This window comes from Anabrus simplex, chromosome 7 (assembly GCF_040414725.1).
Source record: "Anabrus simplex isolate iqAnaSimp1 chromosome 7, ASM4041472v1, whole genome shotgun sequence".
Lineage (NCBI taxonomy): Eukaryota > Metazoa > Arthropoda > Insecta > Orthoptera > Tettigoniidae > Anabrus > Anabrus simplex.
Genome location: NC_090271.1, coordinates 304646069 through 304668057, shown reverse-complemented (window position 1 = coordinate 304668057; position 21989 = coordinate 304646069). Strand labels below are relative to the sequence as shown.

The following is a 21989-nucleotide window of genomic DNA, read 5'->3' as shown; positions in this document are numbered from 1 at the left end:
CCATGATGTTCCTCACATGGTGGTACTAATTGCAAGTAACGTTGACCCCTGGTGTTCTTCATGTAATGGTATTAATCACAAGTAGTCTCATGGTTGTAATTTCATCATCCCTTGGTTGCCCCTTGTAGTCGCCTCTCACGAGGATACCGTGGTTGTATTCGTCATCTGTGTCCCCCACCCACAGGGGATATTTGTTATTTGGAAGAGGTCAAATGGTCATATCGTGATTGACCTGCCTACGGCATTGGAGACTACTGACAAAAATGAGTGCAGTTGGACTAGACAAAAGAGTTGACTGAATGGGTGGTTATATTTCTAGAAAGTAGAACTTGGAGAATTAGAGGTAGGTGAAGTATTATCTGGTCCTGTAATCATTAAGAGCGGAATTCCTCAAGGCAGTATTATTAAACCTTTATGTTTCTTATATATAAATCATATGAGTAAAGGACTGGAATCAGAGATAAGGCTCTTTGCAGATGATGTTTACTGTGTAGAGTAATAAATAAATAAAAATATTGTGAGCAACTGCAAAGAGACCTTGACAATGTTGTGAGATGGACAGCAGACAATGGTATGATGATAAATAGGGTTAAAAGTCAGGTTGTGAGTTTTACTAATAGAAAAAGTCCTCTTAGATTTAATTCCTGCACTACAAAAACTTTGCTGGGAATACTTGAAAGAAAGGAGATGACCTGTTCAACTAAGTGGTATGTTATTAAGAACTAATATTTGGTTGAATGATCCGCCCAATCAATACACTTACTTCACTTTACACTTTACAAGTGAGAACATGCATAAAATAAATGCATAAAATATTTTGTGTGTTCTCACTTATAAAGTAAAGTGTATTGACTGGGTGGATCATTGAACCAAACACTGTATTAGTTCTTAATTAAGCTGTATTAATAGGACCTATATAATGAATTTTGTAAATTGCAACAATAAGTGGTATGTTCCGAGCTCTCGGTGGTGAGATAACGTGGAATTAAATTAGTCGACGAATAAGTTTGAGTGGTGTTTTTAAAAGTAGGAAAGATCACAATATGAAGATAAAGTTGGAATTCAAGAGGACGAATTGGGGCAAATATTAATTTATAGAAAGGGGCATTGAGAATTGGAATAATTTATCCAGATAAATGTTCAATAAATTTCCAAATTCTTTGCAATTATAGAAAAGACTAGGTAAACAGCAGATAGGGAATCTGTCACCTGGGCGACTTCCCTAAATGCAGATTTGATTGATTCTTTGCAGTTATAGAAAAGACTAGGTAAACAGCAGATAGAGAATCTGTCACCTGGGCAACATCCCTAAATGCAGATTTGATTGATTGATTGATTGATTGATTGATTGATTGATTGATTGATTGATTGATTGATTGATTGATTGATTGATTGATTGATTGATTGATTGATTGATTGATTGATTTGGTACTTTCAATTGTTTATACACATTGAAGAAAATGATAGATGATGAAGAACCACAACTCCTCATTGTGACTTTCTGTAGAACCACACACAAACTACAACTATTCCTACTCACACACATTCCTGCAGTGCTGTCCTAATGTTAGTGCTGTTGTTAGATTCATCAATATACTACTAATTTCTACAGAGTTTTCCTCCCTTTTATTCAGAGACTAAGAGTCAACATTAGTTGAGGCAAAACAAACACTTGCCTTGAACCTCAGGTAGTTCCTTCTTAGCCACATATTTCAATCATTCTGCCTGTCTTCAAGCCATAACCTCTGCCTATTAGTCTCACAGTATTCCTAGGAAAGCATACTAGTCTGTTGTTTCAGTTCTCAGAGGACAGTTAATCCTCTTACTGTATATGGTGTGTATGAGAATTACATCCCTGCCAAGATATATATATATATTTTTCTTTTTTTTCTCTTTCTTAACATTACTGTTTCCAATAAATTTGAGTCTACACCCTAGTGTGATGTCTTACTGTGGTTCAGAAATTGCTCTGTTCTCTAAATGAATATTTGGTTATCTTCAGGTCTACAAGGTGAACCAGGTCCCAAGGGAAAAAAGGGTGAACTTATGTACAGGCCTGGAAGTAGAATTGCTGATAAAGGAGATTGGGGTGACAAAGGATTCCCTGGTCCTGCTGGGCCACCAGGTCTTCAGGGTAAAGTAGGAACTCCTGGCTTCCCCGGTGCAGATGGTCCAAAGGGAGAGAAGGTAAATACTGTAAAAGTAACTGAAAAGTTATCTGTTCACTACATGCTTCACTCTCTTAACTCAAATAATCCTTGATTGCAGGGTGAACTTGGACTCTCTGGAATTCCAGGCTTGGATGGCCTTCCAGGATTCAATGGAATACCAGGAGAAAAGGGCGAAGATGCACAAATTCCTAAGGAACTATTGAAAGGTGAACCAGGACTCGATGGACTGAGGTGAATTCTTCTATTACTGTATTATTTTATGAAAAGAAAGAGATCTTAATGACAAGAGGATATCTGACCCTACTGCTAGAATGTGATGTTAAAAGACTTTTCCCCAAGTTTTCAGACCCTTACATAACAAAATTATTATTATTATTATTATTATTATTATTATTATTATTATTATTATTATTATTATTATTATTATTATTATTATTATTATTATTATTATTATTATTATTATTATTATTATTATTATTATTGAATTAGGAAATGAAAAGGAAGCAGATGAATATTGTTACTTGGGTAGTATAATAACTAATGGTGGCAGAAGTAAAGAGGACATAAGATGCAGACTAACACAAACAAAAAGGCCTTTCTTAAGAAAAGAAATGTGTTTACTGTGAACATTGATATAGGAACTGAAAGATAGTTTTTGAAGACCTTCGTCTGGAGCTTGGCACTGTGTGGAAGTGAAACATGGACAATAACTAGCTCAGGGAGAAAGAGAATATAATATTTTGAAATGTGGTGTTACAGAATAATGCTGAAGATGAGATGGAAAAATCGAATCACGAATGAAGTGATGCTGAATCAAATTGGTGAGAGGATAATGATTTGGCGAAATTTGACCAGAAGAAGAGATAGAATGATAGGACACATATAAGACACCCAGAACTTGTTCAGTTAGTTTTTGATGGAATGTAGGCAGCAAGAATAGTAGGGGTAGACCATGGCATGAATATGACAGATTAGAATAGATGTAAGATGTAGTAGTTATGTAGAAATGAAAAGTGTAGCACAGGAAGGGTGGCATGGAGATCTACATCAAACCAGTCTATGGAATGAAGATCCAAACATCATTTCCACCCTATGACTCGAAAAATATAGATGAATAGAAGCCAGTGTTAATGTCATATTTAAAATATGCTCAAGGATCTGTTTCCAATGTTTGTACAGGTACTTTTCTTTAGATCAGAATTCATTCCTATATCAACAGTGTTTTGCCAGTATATGTATTCAAATGTGCTAACCTGGTCTTGTGTCGAACTATACTTTTGGATAACTATCTTCGGTTCATTTATTCATCATGATTCTTCAGCATTCTTCTGTAACAATACATTTCAAAAGCTTCTATTCTCTTCATTTTTGAGCTAGTTATTGTCCATGACTTACTGCATATAACAACATGTTTCAGGTGAAAATCTTCAAAAACATCTTTCTAATTCCTATATTAATATTGAATTCTGACCTCAAGATTGGGTCTTCCATTTCATCAGCATCAACAGCCTCTTCTTATTCCAGAACCTCCATCTATTTCTTTCCCTTGATTCAATTGTTGAATGTTTATGTTCCTGCCATCTGTCTGCTCTATCATTTTTCCCTACAAGTGGTTTTCCATCTGAGTTCATAATATTCATACATTTCATTTTCTTTTATCCAAAGAATTCCTTGATTTTCCTATATGCAGCATTTAACTTTCCTATAACCATACAACCTTCAACATCCTTGCACTTCTCTTTCAGTCATTCTTCCTTAGTTGTTCTTCACTTTCCATCCATTCATTCTTTAATTGCCCTGTGTTCTTTTCTGCCCTGCTAATTTTCAGCATTCTCATACTTTTGCCATTCGTCAGTCAGGTCCAGTATCGCCTGAGTTATTGAGTGATCCGTACTTGATCTTACCTTTCTTCAGCATCCCTACTGATCTGTTTTCAAAAATCAAAATCTCTTTATTTGCAAATGAGGTGTCTACCTCGGTGGCAAATGGTACACTAAAATACATTATTGTCAAGCACTAAATTTTAAATTAACAGGAGACGAAGAAAATTTTCCTAGAATACAATATTATACAATTTACGCTAATAATTTTTTCTATTAAACACACACATCATCCTTAATAAATTTATATTGTTTACAAAATTCTACTTATAATATCTTACAAACATAGTCAACTCATATACAGTACGGTATGTGAAATTACTTCTAATAATACTATACAACTGGTATAAGATTAAAATTAACATTGAATTTATTTACATATTTATATTTTACCCATTTTGGAACCTAAGTAGCATAACGACCTGCTGCGTCTTAACCAGAGCCCCTTTTGCCACCACTTTTCAGAGTTCCTGAAGGGCCTTCACAGCTACCGTAGCGGTCCCAGGGCCCTCGAAGTCCCCACTGTACTTCACCCCTACAGGCAGTCCCCTACTTGGGCTGTCCATACTCCTTAGACCAGGGGATGGAATTAATTTAATCACACACATTTATTATTTACAATATCCTGCACTGGTCGAATGCCCTCTAACATTTAATTTATTATCTCTGTTGTTGTTTATTCTCTTCTTGAATATCTGTACAGATTTTGGAAAAGGATCAAACACTACCCCTGGTAAACTGTTCCACTCCTTCACGCCCTTTCCAATGAAAGAAAATTTACCCCAATCGCTTCTGCTAAAATTCCTTCTAATTTTGTACTTGTGGTCAGTTCTACCAATATAATTATTTTCCAACCGAAGCCTCTCACGGATATCTCCCCATGCTTCTTCTCCTGTATAGGCTCTATATAATCCTATAAGTCTACTTTTCTCCCTTCTCTTACTTAAAGTTTCCCACCCAAGTTCCTTTAACATTTCTGATACGCTACTCTTTCTCCTGAAATCCCCTGTTACAAACCTTGCTGCTTTCCTCTGCACACCATCTAGTTCTTTTATTAGGTATTCTTGGTGAGGATCCCAAACACTGTTTGCATATTCCAATAATGGACGAACCATACTTAAGTAACATTTTTCTTTTAATTCTTTGTTGCATCCTTTAAGTAGCCTCATTACGACATGTAACGATCTGTATGCTTTCCCAACAACGTCATCAACATGACCCTTCCAGTGCAAATTACTTTCAAATCTCACACCTAAGTATTTGCACTTGCCATCTTTTGGGATAACTACCTCATCCAAAGTATATTCAAATTCAGTTTTAAAGCTCCTGTTTGTAAAAGTTGTAACAGTTGATTTGGCTCCATTAATCTTCATATTATTTTCTTCAACCCATTCCTGGATACTGTCAAGGTCCCTTTGTAATTCTGAACAATCCTCAATGTTATTTATTTCCCTATAAACAATTATGTCATCTGCATACAATCTTATTTTCGATGTTATATTGTTCCCTAAGTCATTTGCGTATATTAAGAAAAGTAACGGACCGATTATACTACCCTGTGCAATTCCCTTCCAGACTTTCTCTTCCTGTGATATATTATTTCCTACTTTGACTTTCTGAACCCTTGAATTTAGAAATGTTCTTATCCAACGTATAACCCTTACGTCCAATCCTATTCCCTCCAATTTCTTTAATAATATTCCATGTTCCACTCTATCAAAGGCTTTGGAAAGATCTATGGCTATGCAATCTAACTGGCCTCCTGAATCTAACTGATCTGATATGTCCTGCTGAAATCCCACCAGTTGTGCCTCGCAAGAAAATTTCTTTCTAAATCCATACTGGCTCCTCATGAACCAATTTTTATCATCACATATCCCTCTGATGTACTTTGCTATTAAACTCTCCAGTATTTTACAAACTATACTGGTCAGGCTGATTGGTCTGTAGTTCTCTGGTTTCCTTTTATCACCCTTTCCTTTATAAATTGGTATTATTATAGATTCCTTCCATTCCTTTGGTATCACACTATTATTTATGACATAGTCAAAGAGAAATTTTAAATAAGGCACTATATACCACCCCATTGTCTTTAATACCTCCCCAGTAATTTGATCACTTCCTGCTGCTTTTCCTTGCTGAAGCAGTTGGATTTCTCTGAAAATATCTTCATTTGTGAATGAGAAGCTTCTTGTTTCCCTCTGTGTCTCTCCCTCTCTATCTTCTGTTACGGTTTCCAAGTCCTGACAATCTTCTACTGAATCTCGGAATTCCCTACTAAAGAGGTTTGCTTTCTCAGTATCTGTTAAATAGTGTTCACCCCCTTCTCCCACCATTGTAGGAATTTGGATTCCTTTTCCTTTTTGATTCCTAATATATGAATACAGCTTTTTCCATTTCCCTTTGTGGTCATTACCCTCTTGAAGAATGCCATTCATATAATTCTCTTTTGCTTCCTTTTTCACTCTATTCAGTTCCCTCATTAGTTGTTTTCTAGTTTCTCTATTCTCCCTACCTTCTTTGATTTTCCTGTTTACTATTCTACATTTTCTTTTTAATTTTCTTATTTCCCTTGTGTAATAAACAGGGTCTGAGGTCATTTTACCCTTCTTAAAAGGTACAAATCTCTTCTCTCCTTCCCAAATTATTCCTTTAAATTTAGCCCAAAGTGTATCCACTTTATTCCCTTCACTTATCCAACAACTGAATTGTGATTTAAGGTAAGTCCCAAATTCATCAACTTTAGTTTTTCTGTATAATTTCTTGTCTTTTGTGACCCTCTTATTAAGCATTTTTGGTACGAGTCCTACATCCATTATTACAGCCTTATGGTTACCTATTCCTTCAATTACCTCAGTTTTATCAACAATTTCCCATGGCTTAACCAAGAATACATCTAGCAAGTTATTGAGACGAGTTGGTTCTTGTACTACCTGTGTAAATCCTCCCTCCCAAATTAACTTATTTGCCAGTTTCTGTTCATGGGCTTCACTTGCAGCTCCATTCCATTCAACTTCAGGCAAGTTTAGATCTCCCCCAATTATTACCGTATCATTATTGTTTTTATGAGTATAATCTATTATTTTCTCAAATATTTCCATATCTCTTTCCTCTCTTCCAGGCCTATATGTTCCTATAATTCCCACCTCCTTCATATTATCACAAACTAATTTTATCCCTAATATTTCATCCCTTTCATCAGTAAACCATTCATGCGAACAATAAGTTTCCTTCACCAGAATAAATACCCCTCCTCCTTTTTTATCTCCTCGGTCTCTACGATAGACTGTATACCCTTCTGGAAATACTTCTGTATTACCCACCCCTTCTCTCAACCACGATTCCACTCCTATCACCACATCCGTCTCATAAGATTCCATCAATGTACCGAATTTTAATTGTTTATTTACTACACTGTGACAGTTTACCAAGAGCAATCTCAGACCTCCTTCCTCCCTAAAATTTGACTGTTGCAATTGGGTAACGTTTGACTCATGAGTTGAGAACTTCCCTGGAACCCAGATCCTTGTACATAGATCTTGATTTAAGGGTCTGGGTTTTCTGGCAAGTTTCCCTGTATGTGCCAGTTTAGTGGTACGGGTTTTCTTAAGTACCGATTAGTTTGCAAATCTCTGTTGATAATTGTAGCAATTTGTCTACAGAGAGTTGCTTTTCCATTACCATTTAGATGTAACCCATGTCTAGTGAACATTTGCCTGCCAAGACCTAAAGTATCTACTACATAGACATTTCTAAAACTCTTACATAATCTCTTGATTTTTATATTTACATCATGTACAGCTTTGTTCACACATGAGTCCTCTAAAAGGTCATACCTGGGTGGCACATTTACTACAATTACTTTTGAGTCAGGTAGTTTGGAAATCTTACCTCTGAGAGTCGTAATTAGTTCCTTACCTTCATTTGCAGCAATGTCATTTGTACCACTCACAATCACCACATAATTGTCCTTCTCTGACACAGGATCACAACTTGAAAGGACGTCTTCAGTTTTGGCACCTGGTTTTATTAGTCCTAAAACCTCAGTTTCTGGATTCTGCAGCTCATCCTTGATGCCTTCTGCCATACCCCGCCCTTGACTGTCTCCGTAGAGATGAATCTTTGGTGATCTTGACTTTCGGTTGGTTTTCTTCTTCTGTAGGTTACCTCCACTGGATTTAAAATTATTTGGAAAACTTGGTGTGTCTTCTTCTGGAACTTGCTGCAATAACTGAAATCTATTTTGGCACTGCAAAGAGTTTTTTCCCGGTTTTAAGTTGTACGTAGTTTCTCCCATATGTTTAACATTAGGCCTAAAATGGCCACGCGTCACTTCCTTCCACGGCGATCTTTCTTCTCCAATGTCTTCTTTATCTTCCAGTTTCTTTATTCTGTCCTTTAAGCATTCATTTTCATGTTTCAGAGCACATAAGTCCTCTTGTAGAACTCCTAAAATCTTAATTATAGTTTCGTAAGTCTCTCTTTCTTGTTGTTCTGCCTCACTATCAGTTTGTTTACACTCGAAACACAGCCACTCACTTTCTTCAATATCAGTCCTATTTACAATATTTGCACAACGAAAATGGTACCATTCATCACACTTACGACACAGAATCCCATTTTTAACTACTCTTCTGCATTTGCCACATTTTTCACTGCATCTTACACCATTATCTACTACGGATATCACAGACTCACACACAGTAGTCGCCATCTTGGTTTTTTCATGACTGACCACTCTTTATCTATTGTGTTTTCTTCAGTCCTTGTGTAAGATGATCCATGAAACAATCCTGCTCTCTCTTTTCCTTCAACTTATCTAAATCCCATCTTTTTGCATTTCTTTCTTCAAATTTCTTTAATTTCAGACAGCATTTCATGACCACCAAGTTGTGGTCAGAGTCCACATCTGCTCCTGGAAAGGTCTTGCAATCCAACACATCATTTCTAAACCTCTGCTTAGTCATAATGAAGTCTATTTAATTCTTTCCAGTGTCTCCAGGTCTTGTCCAAGTACCGGTATATAGCCATTGCTTGTGGTGTTTGAAACAAGTATTAGCAAGGACTAAATCATGATAGGTGCAGAATTCTACCAGCCAATTTCCTCTTCCATTCCTTCATCATAGTGCAAATTCTCCTACTAAATTACCCTCTCTTCCCTGGCCTATCACTGCATTCCAGTTTCCCCTCAGATTCTCATCTCCTTGTACATATCTTATTAAATCTTCTATCTCTTCATATTTTCTTTTGATTTCTTCATCATCTGCTGAAGTACTAGGCATACAGACCTGCATTGTTGTGGTTGGCATCGGCTTGGGGTCTGTCTTGACAAAAATAATCCTTTCACTATGCTGGTTATAGTCGCTTACTTGCTGCCCTATTTTCTTATTCATTAGCAAACTGACTCTTGCATTTCCCCTGTTTGATTTTGTTTTGATCACTCTGTAGTTGCCTGATCAAAAATCCTGCTCTTCCTGCCAATGTACTTCTCTTACCAACTACATTTAATTTCAGTCTATGTTTTCCTCTTTTCAGATTCTCCAACCTACCACTACGATTCAAACTTGTAGCATTCCACACTCCAACTTACAGAATGTCAGTGTTCATCTGCCTGATGATTGCCCCTCTCATGCAGTTCCCTCTCAGAGATCCAAATGGGGGGATACTTTACATCCAGGAGGAAGCCATCACCAGTACATGATTCGTTCCTATTGAGAGAGAGCAGCATGTCCTCGGCAGTTTGTTACGGCTGTAGTTTCCTTCTTAGAAACAGCCACACAGCAGTATCAACATAGTTAAGCATTATTACAAAGCCACATCAGTCAATCAACCAGACTTCCACCCTTAAAACTTCCGAAAGGCTGCAACTCCACTTTCAGTGAACCCTTCATTAGTCTGATCTCTCAACAGATACTCATCTAATATGGTTATACCTAATGTTCGACTACCTGCTTCATTGGGACACACAAGCCTTCCCACCACAGCAGGGTCACATGGTTTACAGGTGAGGAGGCAAGAAATAGGATAACTTAATGGTAGAAATTTTTAGCCATCTTCAAACTTTCCTCAGAGTATAATCCTGTCTTACGTGATCTCATAAATAAACCAAAATATACACAGAAGTGCCTCAGGAATTCAGTTCAGATAAATCTTCTGTCACAAGCAGTTGAAAAACAAATCAACTGCATTAAAACTTCCCCATTCTTTTCTGTTATTACAGATACAGGCCAGAACACAACAAATAAGGATAAGTTATATATTTGGATAAGTTACAGTTTCAAATGATACTACTGGGAAGCTATGTGACATGAAAATAAGTGAAAGCTTCTTAGGGTTTTGCAAAATAAAAGATCAAAATACATTAGGAATAGAGAAGGAAACCCACAGTGCACGAGAAGGAAAGGGTCTCTTATTAAAGAATGCCCAGACAATGTTATATCTAAGAAGAATGAGAACAAGCTGTTGGTTTGAAACACCAGTTAGAGAAATTTGAATAAATGATGCAGATAGTGTTTCAAACAAAGATAATAGATTATACTAATCTAGCATCACAGATTATATAGTCAGAAAATGTAGAGCTTGATAAAGCTTGTTCTATTCCTGAGAATCATCATCATCTTCATTTCCCGTTTCCAGCTTCCCGGGTTGGGTTGTGAATCAAGAACCTCCATCTCTGCCTGTCTCTCCACCATTCTTCTCCTTTTTAAATACATCTTCTGGTTTTCATCCCCTCTTCTCTATGCACTTCCACACTGAATCTGTCTACTTCTTTTGAGGTCTTCTTCATGGTATCTTTCCTGTTAACTTGTCTGAAAAAGCTTTTTTTTTGGCACTCTCTCTTCTCCCATTCTCATCATATGCCCACACTACTTTAGCTTTGTTGTTTCTATCCTGTCTTGAAGTTTCAAGATTCCTGTCATTTTCCTAATGTCTTCATTTCTAATTCTATTCCTGAGAATGCAGCTGGTAATTTATCTGTCTACAAAAATAATTTTGAAGAAGCAACGTAATCAGGTTGCCCTCTTTGGCAAGGAAGTGGAAATTTTTTAAATAGAAGCATCCGAAAAGTAAAAATTATTTGATGAATTGGATCAGGATAAGTGGTTAGTAGACCAAAACAATATTTCAGAACCACTGTTTCCAATGGCTGTTTGGACATTTATTTTAGCTCAGTTTAAAAGCATATTTGAGGGTATAAATAAAGCTAGCCATTTCTTCAAAACCATTTCACTAAAGTTCTAAATTCTGCTTCCAATGAAGAGATTCATAATGCAACAATAACTTTACAAGATAAATATGAGGAAGATTTATCAAATGAATTTCCAGATCAGGTAGTGGGTTTCAGAAATGGCCTGAACAAAGAAATCACCTTGACAACATCTGTAGCTGACTTAACAAAGCTGTTTAGTAGTAGGTAACTCTGCATTAGCTGTAAGTGTCCCTGACTTATGCACTGTGTTTTACCTCTTTCTAATTTTTCCTGTTACTGTTTCTTCCATTGAGCAATAATTTCCTAAACTGATAAAGAAATATCTTGGAAAGGCATGAACTTGAGAACCCTCGGCATGAATCTGAAAGGGCTAGATCCATTGATTTCAATGGAATCATCAACACCTTTACATTGCAGAAAGCATGCCCCATAGTTCAGTTTGTATTGTGAGTACAGTATTTTTTTTAAATAATAGGAACAAAAGATGGAATCATGTACTAATTTATGTTGTATTTCAATCCCAACAAAATATTTAGTTTAAAAGTAAAATTTGTTAACGAGTTTTATTAATCTTACAGTAAGTCTTTTGTATACAGAGTATTAAAGGGATATAGATAGTGTAGTGGTATGAGCTGGCATCATTGCCTTGGTGGAACAATGTCTTTGTTTTAGTAACAGAATATACGAGGGGGATCAAATATAGACAGGATTTTATTTTTTATTTAAATTCCTTTATTGTAAAACACAAGACAATTACAATTTATTTTTCCACACAGTTTCCTGCTTTGGAAATGCATTTGTTCCAGCGTATGGGGAGCTTTTTGATGCCCTCATCGTAAAAAGAACAGGGTCGTGTCACCAGCCAGTTGCACACGAAGTCTTCCACACTCTGGTCATCTTCAAATCCTTGCCCTCCAAGAGCTTCTTTAAGCAGTCCGAACAAATGGAATTCACACGGTGATAGGTCTGGGCTGTAAGGAGGATGATCAAGTGTATTCCAGTCCATTTCCTGTAGCTTGGAGACAGTTTCGGTCAAAAGGCGAGGGACCCATCTGGAACACACTTTACAGAACTGTAGGTTCTCCAATTTCTGATACTGATACTGTCACTCGTCGTCAATAGTGTCTTTAACTGCATGAATGTTTTTGTCTGCAATGCTGGTCCGAGGACGGCGATCGTGTTGCTGATTTTCCACACATTCTCGTCCTTCCTTGAACTTTTTATGCCAGGCAAACACACTCGTCCTTGACAATGTTTGATCACTGAACTGTGCAGTCAATCTCTGGCAAATTTCTGCCACTGTAAGTTCTTCACAAGCAAGAAATTTTATAATTATGCATTGAGCAGTGGAGGGGTGCACCTGTTGCTTCGACATCGTGAGCGTTACTGATGAAACAGTGGGAAATATCTAACAGCACACTCTCCCCACTCCTAACGGTCCCGCCTAAGCATAGTAGAAGCACGGGGCCAGTTCTACCAACTGTTAGTTAGTTAGTAATGTTTTATTTTACCTGGCAAGATTAAGGCCTTCTCTTCCATCTAACCAGGCACTGAAATATACATATATTACATTGCATCACTTTACAATAATACATCTAATACTAATTAAATTAATAGAAATAGAAGAATGATGAGTGATAGATTAAATTAAAATGAAATAAATTACATTTAATAAAAAGATAAATTCTTAAAACAAATATCCTACATGTAAAATAGAGGTAGTACATAAAATTTAATAACATTTGAAAAGCAGATTGGGTAAGAATTTTAGACTAATCTTCTACCAGAACATCCATGACAATAGAATGGTTGTGATTAGCAGCATCAAGTTTACAGATGATCCTTACTGGTGCATAAAATGTCTCCACAGTGCTTCCTTGAAAGTGCAAATAGCATTTAACCCTCTGATACTTTCAGGAAGGAGGTTCCACTCATGGTAGGCAATTATTGTGAATGATTTATCATAGATGGCAGATCTATGGGTAGGTAAAGCAAGGATGGAATTATTAGTAGATCTGGTGTTAAGACTGTGATAAGAAGACAGGTATTTGAAATATGAAGTAATGTAAAATGGCTGTGAAGAAGGAAGGATTTTATGGAGATGGCATAGGGTATGAACAGTGTGACGGATTTCTAGTCAGGGCCAAGATAGGTGGTTATAGAAGGAGTTACATGGTCATAGTACCATCGGTTATAGATGTATCTCACACATGCATTTTGACTTTGTTGTAATCTGCTCAATAACTTGCACCCACCGTCTCTGTAAATCACATCACAATAGTCGAAATGAGGGAAAACCAGAGCTTCTACCAGCATTTTTTTTAGTTTTTCAGGAAATAAGTATTTATACCCATGCAACATGTGCAATGCAGAGAATGTTTTCTGGGTGATTTTCATAATGTGCGGTTTCCATGACATGTCATCATCGAAAGTAACGCCTAGGACTTTTACTGATGACGTGAATAGTATTTTAGTATTATATAACCTTATAGATCCTCCTCCGCGAACCATGTGACCTTGCCGCGGTGGGGTGTCTTGCGTGTCCCAATGATGCAGATAGCCGAGCCGCAGGTGCAACCATATCGGACGGGTATCTGTTGAGAGACCAGGCTAACGAATGGTTCATCGAAAGGGGGGTAGCAGCCTTTTGATAGTTGCAAGGGCGGCAGTCTAGATGATTGACTGATACGGCCTTGTAATAATACTCAACATGGCTTAGCTGTGTTGATACTGCTACACGGCTGAAAGCAAAGGGAAACTACAGCCATAACTAACTCCCGAGGACATGCAGCTCTCTCTGTATGAATAATGATGTACTGATGGTGGCTTCCTCCCGGGTAAAATATTCCGGAGGTAAACTAGTCCCCCATTCGGATCTCCGGGTGGGGACTACACGAGAGGGGGCGATCATCAGGAAGATGGATACTGACATTCTGCAAGTCGGAGCGTGGAATGTTAGAAGTTTGAATCGTTGTGGTAGGTTAGAGAACCTGAAAAGGGAGATGGATAGACTAAAGTTAGATGTAGTTGGTATAAGTGAAGTACGTTGGCAGGAAGAACAAGATTTTTGGTCAGGCGACTACTGAATTATCAACACAAAATCAAACAGGGGAAATGCAGGAGTTGGTTTAATAATGAATAAGAAAATAGGGCAGCGGGTAAGCTACTACGACCAGCATAGTGAAAGAATTATTGACGTCAAGATAGACACCAAACCAATGCCCACCACAATAGTGCAGGTCTATATGCCTACTAGTTCAGCGGATGAAGAAATCGAAAGAATATATGAGGAGATAGAAGATTTAATACAATATGTAAAAGGTGATGAGAATCTAATTGTGATGGGAGACTGGAATGCAGTGGTAGGCCAAGAAAGAGAAGGTAATACAGTAGGAGAATTTGGATTGGGACAAAGGAACAAAAGAGGAAGTCGGCTGGTTGAATTCTGCACTGATGGGAGACTGGAATGCAGTGGTAGGCCAAGAAAGAGAAGGTAATACAGTAGGAGAATTTGGATTGGGACAAAGGAACAAAAGAGGAAGTCGGCTGGTTGAATTCTGCACTGATCATAATTTAGTCCTTGCCAATACTTGGTTCAAACACCACAAACGACGGCTGTATACGTGGACGAGACCTGGAGACACCAGAAGGTATCAAATAGACTTCATTATGATTAGGCAGAGATTCAGAAACCAGGTGTTGGATTGCAAAACTTTCCCAGGAGCAGACGTGGACTCTGACCATAACTTGTTGGTCATGAAATACCATCTGAAGTTGAAGAAATTGAAGAAAGGAAAGAATGCAAAAAGATGGGATCTAGACAAGTTGAAAGAAAAGAGTGTGAGGGATTGTTTCAAGGAACATGTTGCACAAGGACTAAATGAAAAGGCTGAAGGAAACACTATAGAGGAAGAGTGGAGAGTCATGAAGAATGAAGTCAGTAGGGCTGCTGAAGAAATGTTAGGAAGGAAGAAAAGACAACTAAGAATCAGTGGATAACTCAGGAGATACTAGACCTGATTGATGAATGACGAAAATACAAAAATGCTAGAAATGAAGAGGGCAGAAAAGAATACAGGCGATTAAAGAATCAAGTGGATAGAAAATGCAAGGTAGCTAAGGAAGAATGGCTGAAGGAGAAGTGCAAGGATGTCGAAGGCTGTATGGTCCTGGGTAAGGTAGATGCTGCATACAGGAAAATCAAGGAAACCTTTGGAGAAAGGAAATCTAGGTGTATGAATATTAAGAGCTCAGATGGAAAGCCACTTCTAGGGAAAGAAGACAAAGCAGAAAGATTGCCGGAGCATATCCAACAGTTGTATCAAGGTAAGGATGTAAATAACTTGGTTCTGGAACATGAAGAGGCTGTTGATGCTGATGAAATGGGAGACCCACTTTTGGGGTCAGAGTTTGACAGAGCTGTGAGTGACCTCAATAGGAACAAGGCACCTGGAATTGATGACATTCCCTCTGAATTACTGACTGCCTTAGGAGAAACCAGCATGGCAAGGTTATTTCATTTAGTGTGCAAGATATATGAGACAGGAGAAGTCCCATCCGATTTTCGGAAGAATGTCGTTATACCTATTCCCAAGAAAGCCGGTGCTGACAGGTGTGAAAACTACCGCACCATTAGTTTAGTATCTCATGCCTGCAAAATTTTAACACGTATTATTTACAAAAGAATGGAAAAACAAGTAGAAGCTGAGTTGGGAGAAGATCAATTTGGCTTCAGAAGAAATGTAGGCACATGTGAAGCAATACTGACTTTACGTCTGATCTTAGAGGATCAAATCAAGAAGGACAAGCCCACGTACATGGCATTCGTAGATCTAGAAAAGGCATTCGATAATGTTGATTGGACCAAGCTATTTATGATTCTGAAGATGATAGGGATCAGATACCGAGAACGAAGAATTATCTACAATCTGTATAAAAATCAGTCTGCAGTGATAAGAATCGAGGACTTTGAAAAAGAAGCAGCAATCCAGAAAGGAGTGAGGCAAGGCTGCAGTTTGTCCCCTCTCCTTTTCAATGTTTACATAGAACAGGCAGTAAAGGAAATCAAAGAGAAATTTGGAAATGGAATCACAGTCCAAGGAGAGGAAATCAAAACCTTGAGATTTGCCGATGATATTGTTATTTTATCTGAGACTGCAGAAGATCTCGAGAAGTTGCTGAATGGTATGGATGAAGTCTTGGGTAAGGAGTACAAGATGAAAATAAATAAGTCCAAAACAAAAGTAATGGAGTGCAGTCGAACGAAGGCAGGTGATGTAGGAAATATTAGATTAGGAAATGAAGTCTTGAAGGAAGTAGATGAATATTGTTACTTGGGTAGTAAAATAACTAACGATGGCAGAAGTAAGGAGGACATAAAATGCAGACTAGCACAAGCAAGGAAGAGCTTTCTTAAGAAAAGAAATTTGCTCACTTCAAACATTGATATAGGAATTAGAAAGATGTTTTTGAAGACTTTCGTGTGGAGCGTGGCATTGTATGGAAGTGAAACATGGACGATAACTAGCTCAGAAAGAAAGAGAATAGAAGCTTTTGAAATGTGGTGTTACAGAAGAATGCTGAAGGTGAGATGGATAGATTGAATCACGAATGAAGAGATACTGAATCGAATTGGTGAGAGGAGATCGATTTGGCTAAATTTGACGAGAAGAAGAGATAGAATGATGGGACACATCTTAAGACACCCAGGACTTGTTCAGTTGGTTTTTGAAGGAAGTGTAGGTGGTAAGAACGGTAGGGGTAGACCAAGGTATGAATATGACAAGCAGATTAGAGCAGATGTAGGATGCAATAGTTACGTAGAAATGAAAAGGTTAGCGCAGGATAGAGTGGCATGGAGGGCTGCATCAAACCATTCTATGGACTGATGACTCAAACAACACAACCTTATAGATGGAATCTCTGGTCGACTGACCTTCACAAGTAGTTTCGGGTATCCAACGATAATGGCCTGCGTTTTTGCTGGGTTTAATGTAAGACCACATCTCAACTGTTGATGTTCAGGAACAAAAATCCCGTTTGTATTTGATCGACCTTCGTATTACTACATAGTTTCTCCTACAGAAAAAAAGAAGATAATAAATAACAGCTGTTGAGCCTTGGTTTAAGTAGAGATTTTTTATTGTGTAAATTGTAGTGGAAATAAATTACAGTAATGAGACTAAATATACAATAATTTGCTGCATAGGCCTTATATAATTTCTTTGATTGTTTTCTGTAGGCACGCCCATATCATATTCGTTACACCTCTACATGAATCGTGGACTAACACACAAAAGTCAGTGTGTGGTGTGATGTTAATGTGACAATTCTTAGACACAGTTAACCGTGTTGTCTACATTATCAACATACTGGAGCCTCCACAATGGTTCATGTACTGCGTGAAACAGACAGTTTTGTGAAGTTTTTGAAAATGGAGTTATTACAGATAACATATGGCCAGTTGACTCCCCCAACCTTACACTCTGTTATTCTTATTTGTTGGGAAAGAGTGCATCAATCACACCCTTAAAAATAAATATTCATCCTGAAATTCCTGTAAGTTCTGAAGATATACCATGCTGAAACAATATAAAATTTATCAGCCATGCATACAACTCAAATGATTGTCTTCCAGCATCTTCTGTATGCAGGGGGTGCCAGACTTTTAACACTATACCTTCTTTCCTTTCTTTTGTTTCCCTACCTGGAGCTGGCCATGCACAGGAGACTTGGAAATAATTGTTATGCTTGCCAATATTGATCCTCACTTTTTTCTTTCTTTCTTTAGGGGTCTGCCAGGAGAACCAGGAATACCTGGCAACAAGGGTGAACAGGGTGACGAGATAGATTATATCAGACTGCCTGATGTAAAAGGTTTCAAGGGATATAAAGGACCAATAGGAGATCCAGGTAAGTGATATTCTATAATAATGTCTGCTCAGCTCTGTTTGTAGAACAAAATATCACACTCCCCTCAATAAGTAAATTATTCAAATATCCAAATTTTGCACTTTACTGCACTACTCATGTCGGAAGCACTTAAGCAAAACAGTAGAAAATAATTATTGTTATTATTCTTAAACTATAAGTACTGATTTGAAGTTAAACCTCATAAAAACTTTCCACACAGGGCCATCGCCAAGGAATATAGTCCAACTTATCTAAGATCAAAAACATAACCACAAAAGTTATATTAGGTCAGGGTTGGAATATGGTACCGAGCTCTGGATACTATCCCTACATTATTTAATTGACTCACTAGAGAGAGTGCAGGTAAAATTTATGAAGTGGGTGACTAACAGAAGCTTTGAAACTAAGATTACATCTTCATTATATGATGAGTTTTGCCAACAGCTGCAAATGGAGGCTCTAGTGCTCTACTGCTACATCACAAAATGTGCTTACACAGTGTTCACAATAAAATGCATAACAAATTAAACAGATTGTCTGCAGCTCCTACCACTTCATGTTTCGGCACGAAACACAAGACACAGAGTCACCTTTCACGTGATCAAGTGTAGAACTGAACACACAGGAGTTTGTGGTTAATACAGTCACTGCAGACATTGAATAGTGTTGGATTGCTTCTGTTCTGATATAAAGACAATTAGAAAGGCAGTACATATGGTAAAATAATAGGTCTCTATGTAGTAATGTTAATTTTTGAACACTATAGTTTGTAATCCCGGTCTAGAAAGCCAAGAATAACGGCCGAGAGGATTCGTTGTGCTGACCACACAACACTTCATAATCTGCAGGCCTTCAGGCTGAGCGGCAGCCCTTCAGGGCTGTAGTGTCATGGGGAAATAGTTCTTGATTATTTGTAAATATAAGTTAGTTGTAAGAAATAAATTTTAGGTGTAGTACACCATTTGTAATTGGAAATAGCCTGTTGGTGGTCAATAAATCTATCTATCTATCTATCTATCTATCTATCTATCTATCTATCTATCTATCCTTGTGATCTTCACAGCTGATTTCTTCTGTTCCTCCTGGAACCTCAGATGGTGCTTTAGCACGTTGCTGGATAACCTCTAAGACATCACGTTCCTTTTCTGATGTCATCTCAAGGGGGTAGAGCCGTTGAACTGGAAATGTGGCTTCTCCTTTAGCAGTGCGGAGGTAAACGACTCGGGTTATTCCGTCATGCCCAGGGAATGTGGCCAACACTCATCCTGAAGGCCAGTAGGTTCTCTTTGTATTGTCATTGCCAATGAGCACAACGTTCCCAAGCAGTATCTGTGAGATCTTCAGATTCTGTTTGTTGTGAACCAACACAGCCAGATATTCCTTATTCCTTATGGACACTTGCAAGGGCTCAATGGCTCAAATTTGCTCTCATTTTTCAGATATATCAGTGGCTTTGCATTAATCACTGATTCACAACCACATAAGATGGTATGTAGTTCTTCATAGATCAAGAAAGCTCATCCAAGGTTTCTTCTTAGTAGGTCTTTTGGCATTCTCACAATCTGCTCCCACCATCTGCCCTACCAAGGTGAATATGAGGGAATTACTCTCCCCTCTATCCTGCAAATCAATTTGTTGTTCTGAATATTCTGCCAATGAATGAGCAAGTGGATTGTTATTTATCTTTGAGTATTCTCTCAACAGTACTTTTGCTTTAAAAAGTGAGGGAGGAATGACATTTCTTTCTCAGTGATGCAGAAGAGATATACTGTACACAAATGGTAGTTAACTTGATATATATATTTAACCAAAATTCATGTAAGCCTAAAGCCCGATAAGCTTTGTTAATGAACCTATTCTTCTGTCCCTAACATTGGATGCATTGTTAAGGGAAATATTTCCATCAGGAACAGAAATTTTTGAAATTATGATAATCACAACGAGATTGTAAAGTTCCTTGTTGGTTCATATTATAATACTAGCAAGATACCCGTGCTTTGCTACAGTATTATACTGAAATTTATAATTGAATGTTTAACGTTTTAAATAAAACCCACCAAAATTCGCGATCTGACTCATTTTCTGAGAGAATGAGCCAAAATTTGCGATCTGACTCATTTTCTGAGAAATTACGGCAAATTTCCTCCCATTTTTCAATCTTTCTTTCCAGCAATCGATTTTGTACTTCCCGGGCTAGGTTCAGGTATTCCACCTGGTCAGTTGGGTTCATAAATCTTTGACATATTTTCCTATAAGCATTTTTAATATGGATCAAATCCCTGAGGAGATCTGGTGTGGTGTTGTCGTGGGTGCCTTGGCGGTACTGAACCTGCGGCCGGACTGCATTCGTATTCATCACCCGGCCAGGACCAGTTTCTAGCGCAGTCCGCACCTTTTGACGACTATCCAGAACACTATTATTATTATTATTATTATTATTATTATTATTATTATTATTATTATTATTATTATTATTATTATTATTATTATTACTATTATATATTTTTTTTAAATTTTATTATTGTCGATGTTCTGGACCCACAGCAAGATGCAAGACAGCTACTTGGCGGCTAATTACATCTGCTGCCATCATTACATCATTGCTGACAATGCAACGAGCACCATTATAGCGCGTAGGTAATTGCGCGGGATTTTTGGCGATACGAATGATATACTTCCATGTATTATTGACCTTATTTAAGAGGTGAACAATTGCACGGTCAATATCATTCCTATAGTTCATTTCAAATGTGTTTAAATTTTTGATTATATGCGTTCTCCAAAGAAACAGATGGTTCTTGAAAACGAACCCAGGAAAGATTAAAAATGATCTGTTTATGGTCAGAATAAGTACATTGTGAACAGTAAAATCAATTGGTCTCAACTCCTTTTTTACCCCACCACCGTTAAGTTGATTTAATCCCCCCCCCGGCCAAGAAAAGAAGGCGTGTTTCTTTATGTTTAAATGAGATTCCGAATACCAGTGTTCACGTATCTTACCTTACGTTTTGAGATATAAGTATCCCTATAAAAAGAATTCACTTTTTTCACTTCCTTTCCCATAAGTGAATTTTCCGACAAAAAATACTTGTTTCTGTAATAGTAAAGGATCTTCTAAATACCAATTATCACGACTCTGATATCTTCAGTTTTTGAGATATGTGCCCTCAAAAAAGGAATTCAACTCCTTTTCAAGACCACCCCCAAGACGATTTTCCCCCCAAAACGTGTTTTTCTTTGTTTTTAAAGGAGATCCAAATGCCAATTTTCACTTCTGTAACAACAGTTTTTATTAGATGTGAGTATCTTCATACAATTAATTCAATTATTTTTTCAATTCTTTCACCCCACCCCACCTCCACCCTTATTGTACTTTCCGAGAATACGTGTTTGTTTAATTTTAAATCAGATTCCAAATACCACTTTTCACGTCTGCAAAATCTTTCGTTTCTGAGATAACAGTATCTTCATTCAAAAATTCAACTAATTTTTCAGTTCCCCCACTTTAATTGGATTTCCGAAAACAAAAGGTACGTATTTCTTTTTTTAAAAGGAGATTCCAAATACCAAATTTCACGTCTGTAACATCTTCAGTTTTTGAGACATCAGTATCCTAATTAAAAGAATTCAACCCCATTTTCAGTCACTTTTTCTAAAAACAAAAAATACATGTTTCTTTATTTTTAATAGAGATAAAAAATACTATTTTTCACTTTGGTAACATGTTAAGTTTTTGAGATATACTGCAGAAATGCTCATTTTAAAATGTCACCCCCTTTTTAGTTCCCCTTAAGTGTAGTTTCCAAAAACAAATCA

General features: G+C 37.3%; 1 protein-coding gene across 1 annotated transcript in view; it reads left to right on the top strand.

Annotated features, from left to right (window-relative positions):
* LOC136877597 (collagen alpha-5(IV) chain) overlaps nt 1-21989 on the top strand; it is a 570940-nt gene that overhangs the window by 432237 nt on the left and 116714 nt on the right. Inside the window, exons 13-15 of the mRNA XM_067151761.2 lie at nt 2003-2187; nt 2269-2402; nt 18052-18173. Coding sequence (XP_067007862.2) covers nt 2003-2187; nt 2269-2402; nt 18052-18173 — 441 coding nt within the window. The remainder of the gene's footprint in view (nt 1-2002; nt 2188-2268; nt 2403-18051; nt 18174-21989) is intronic.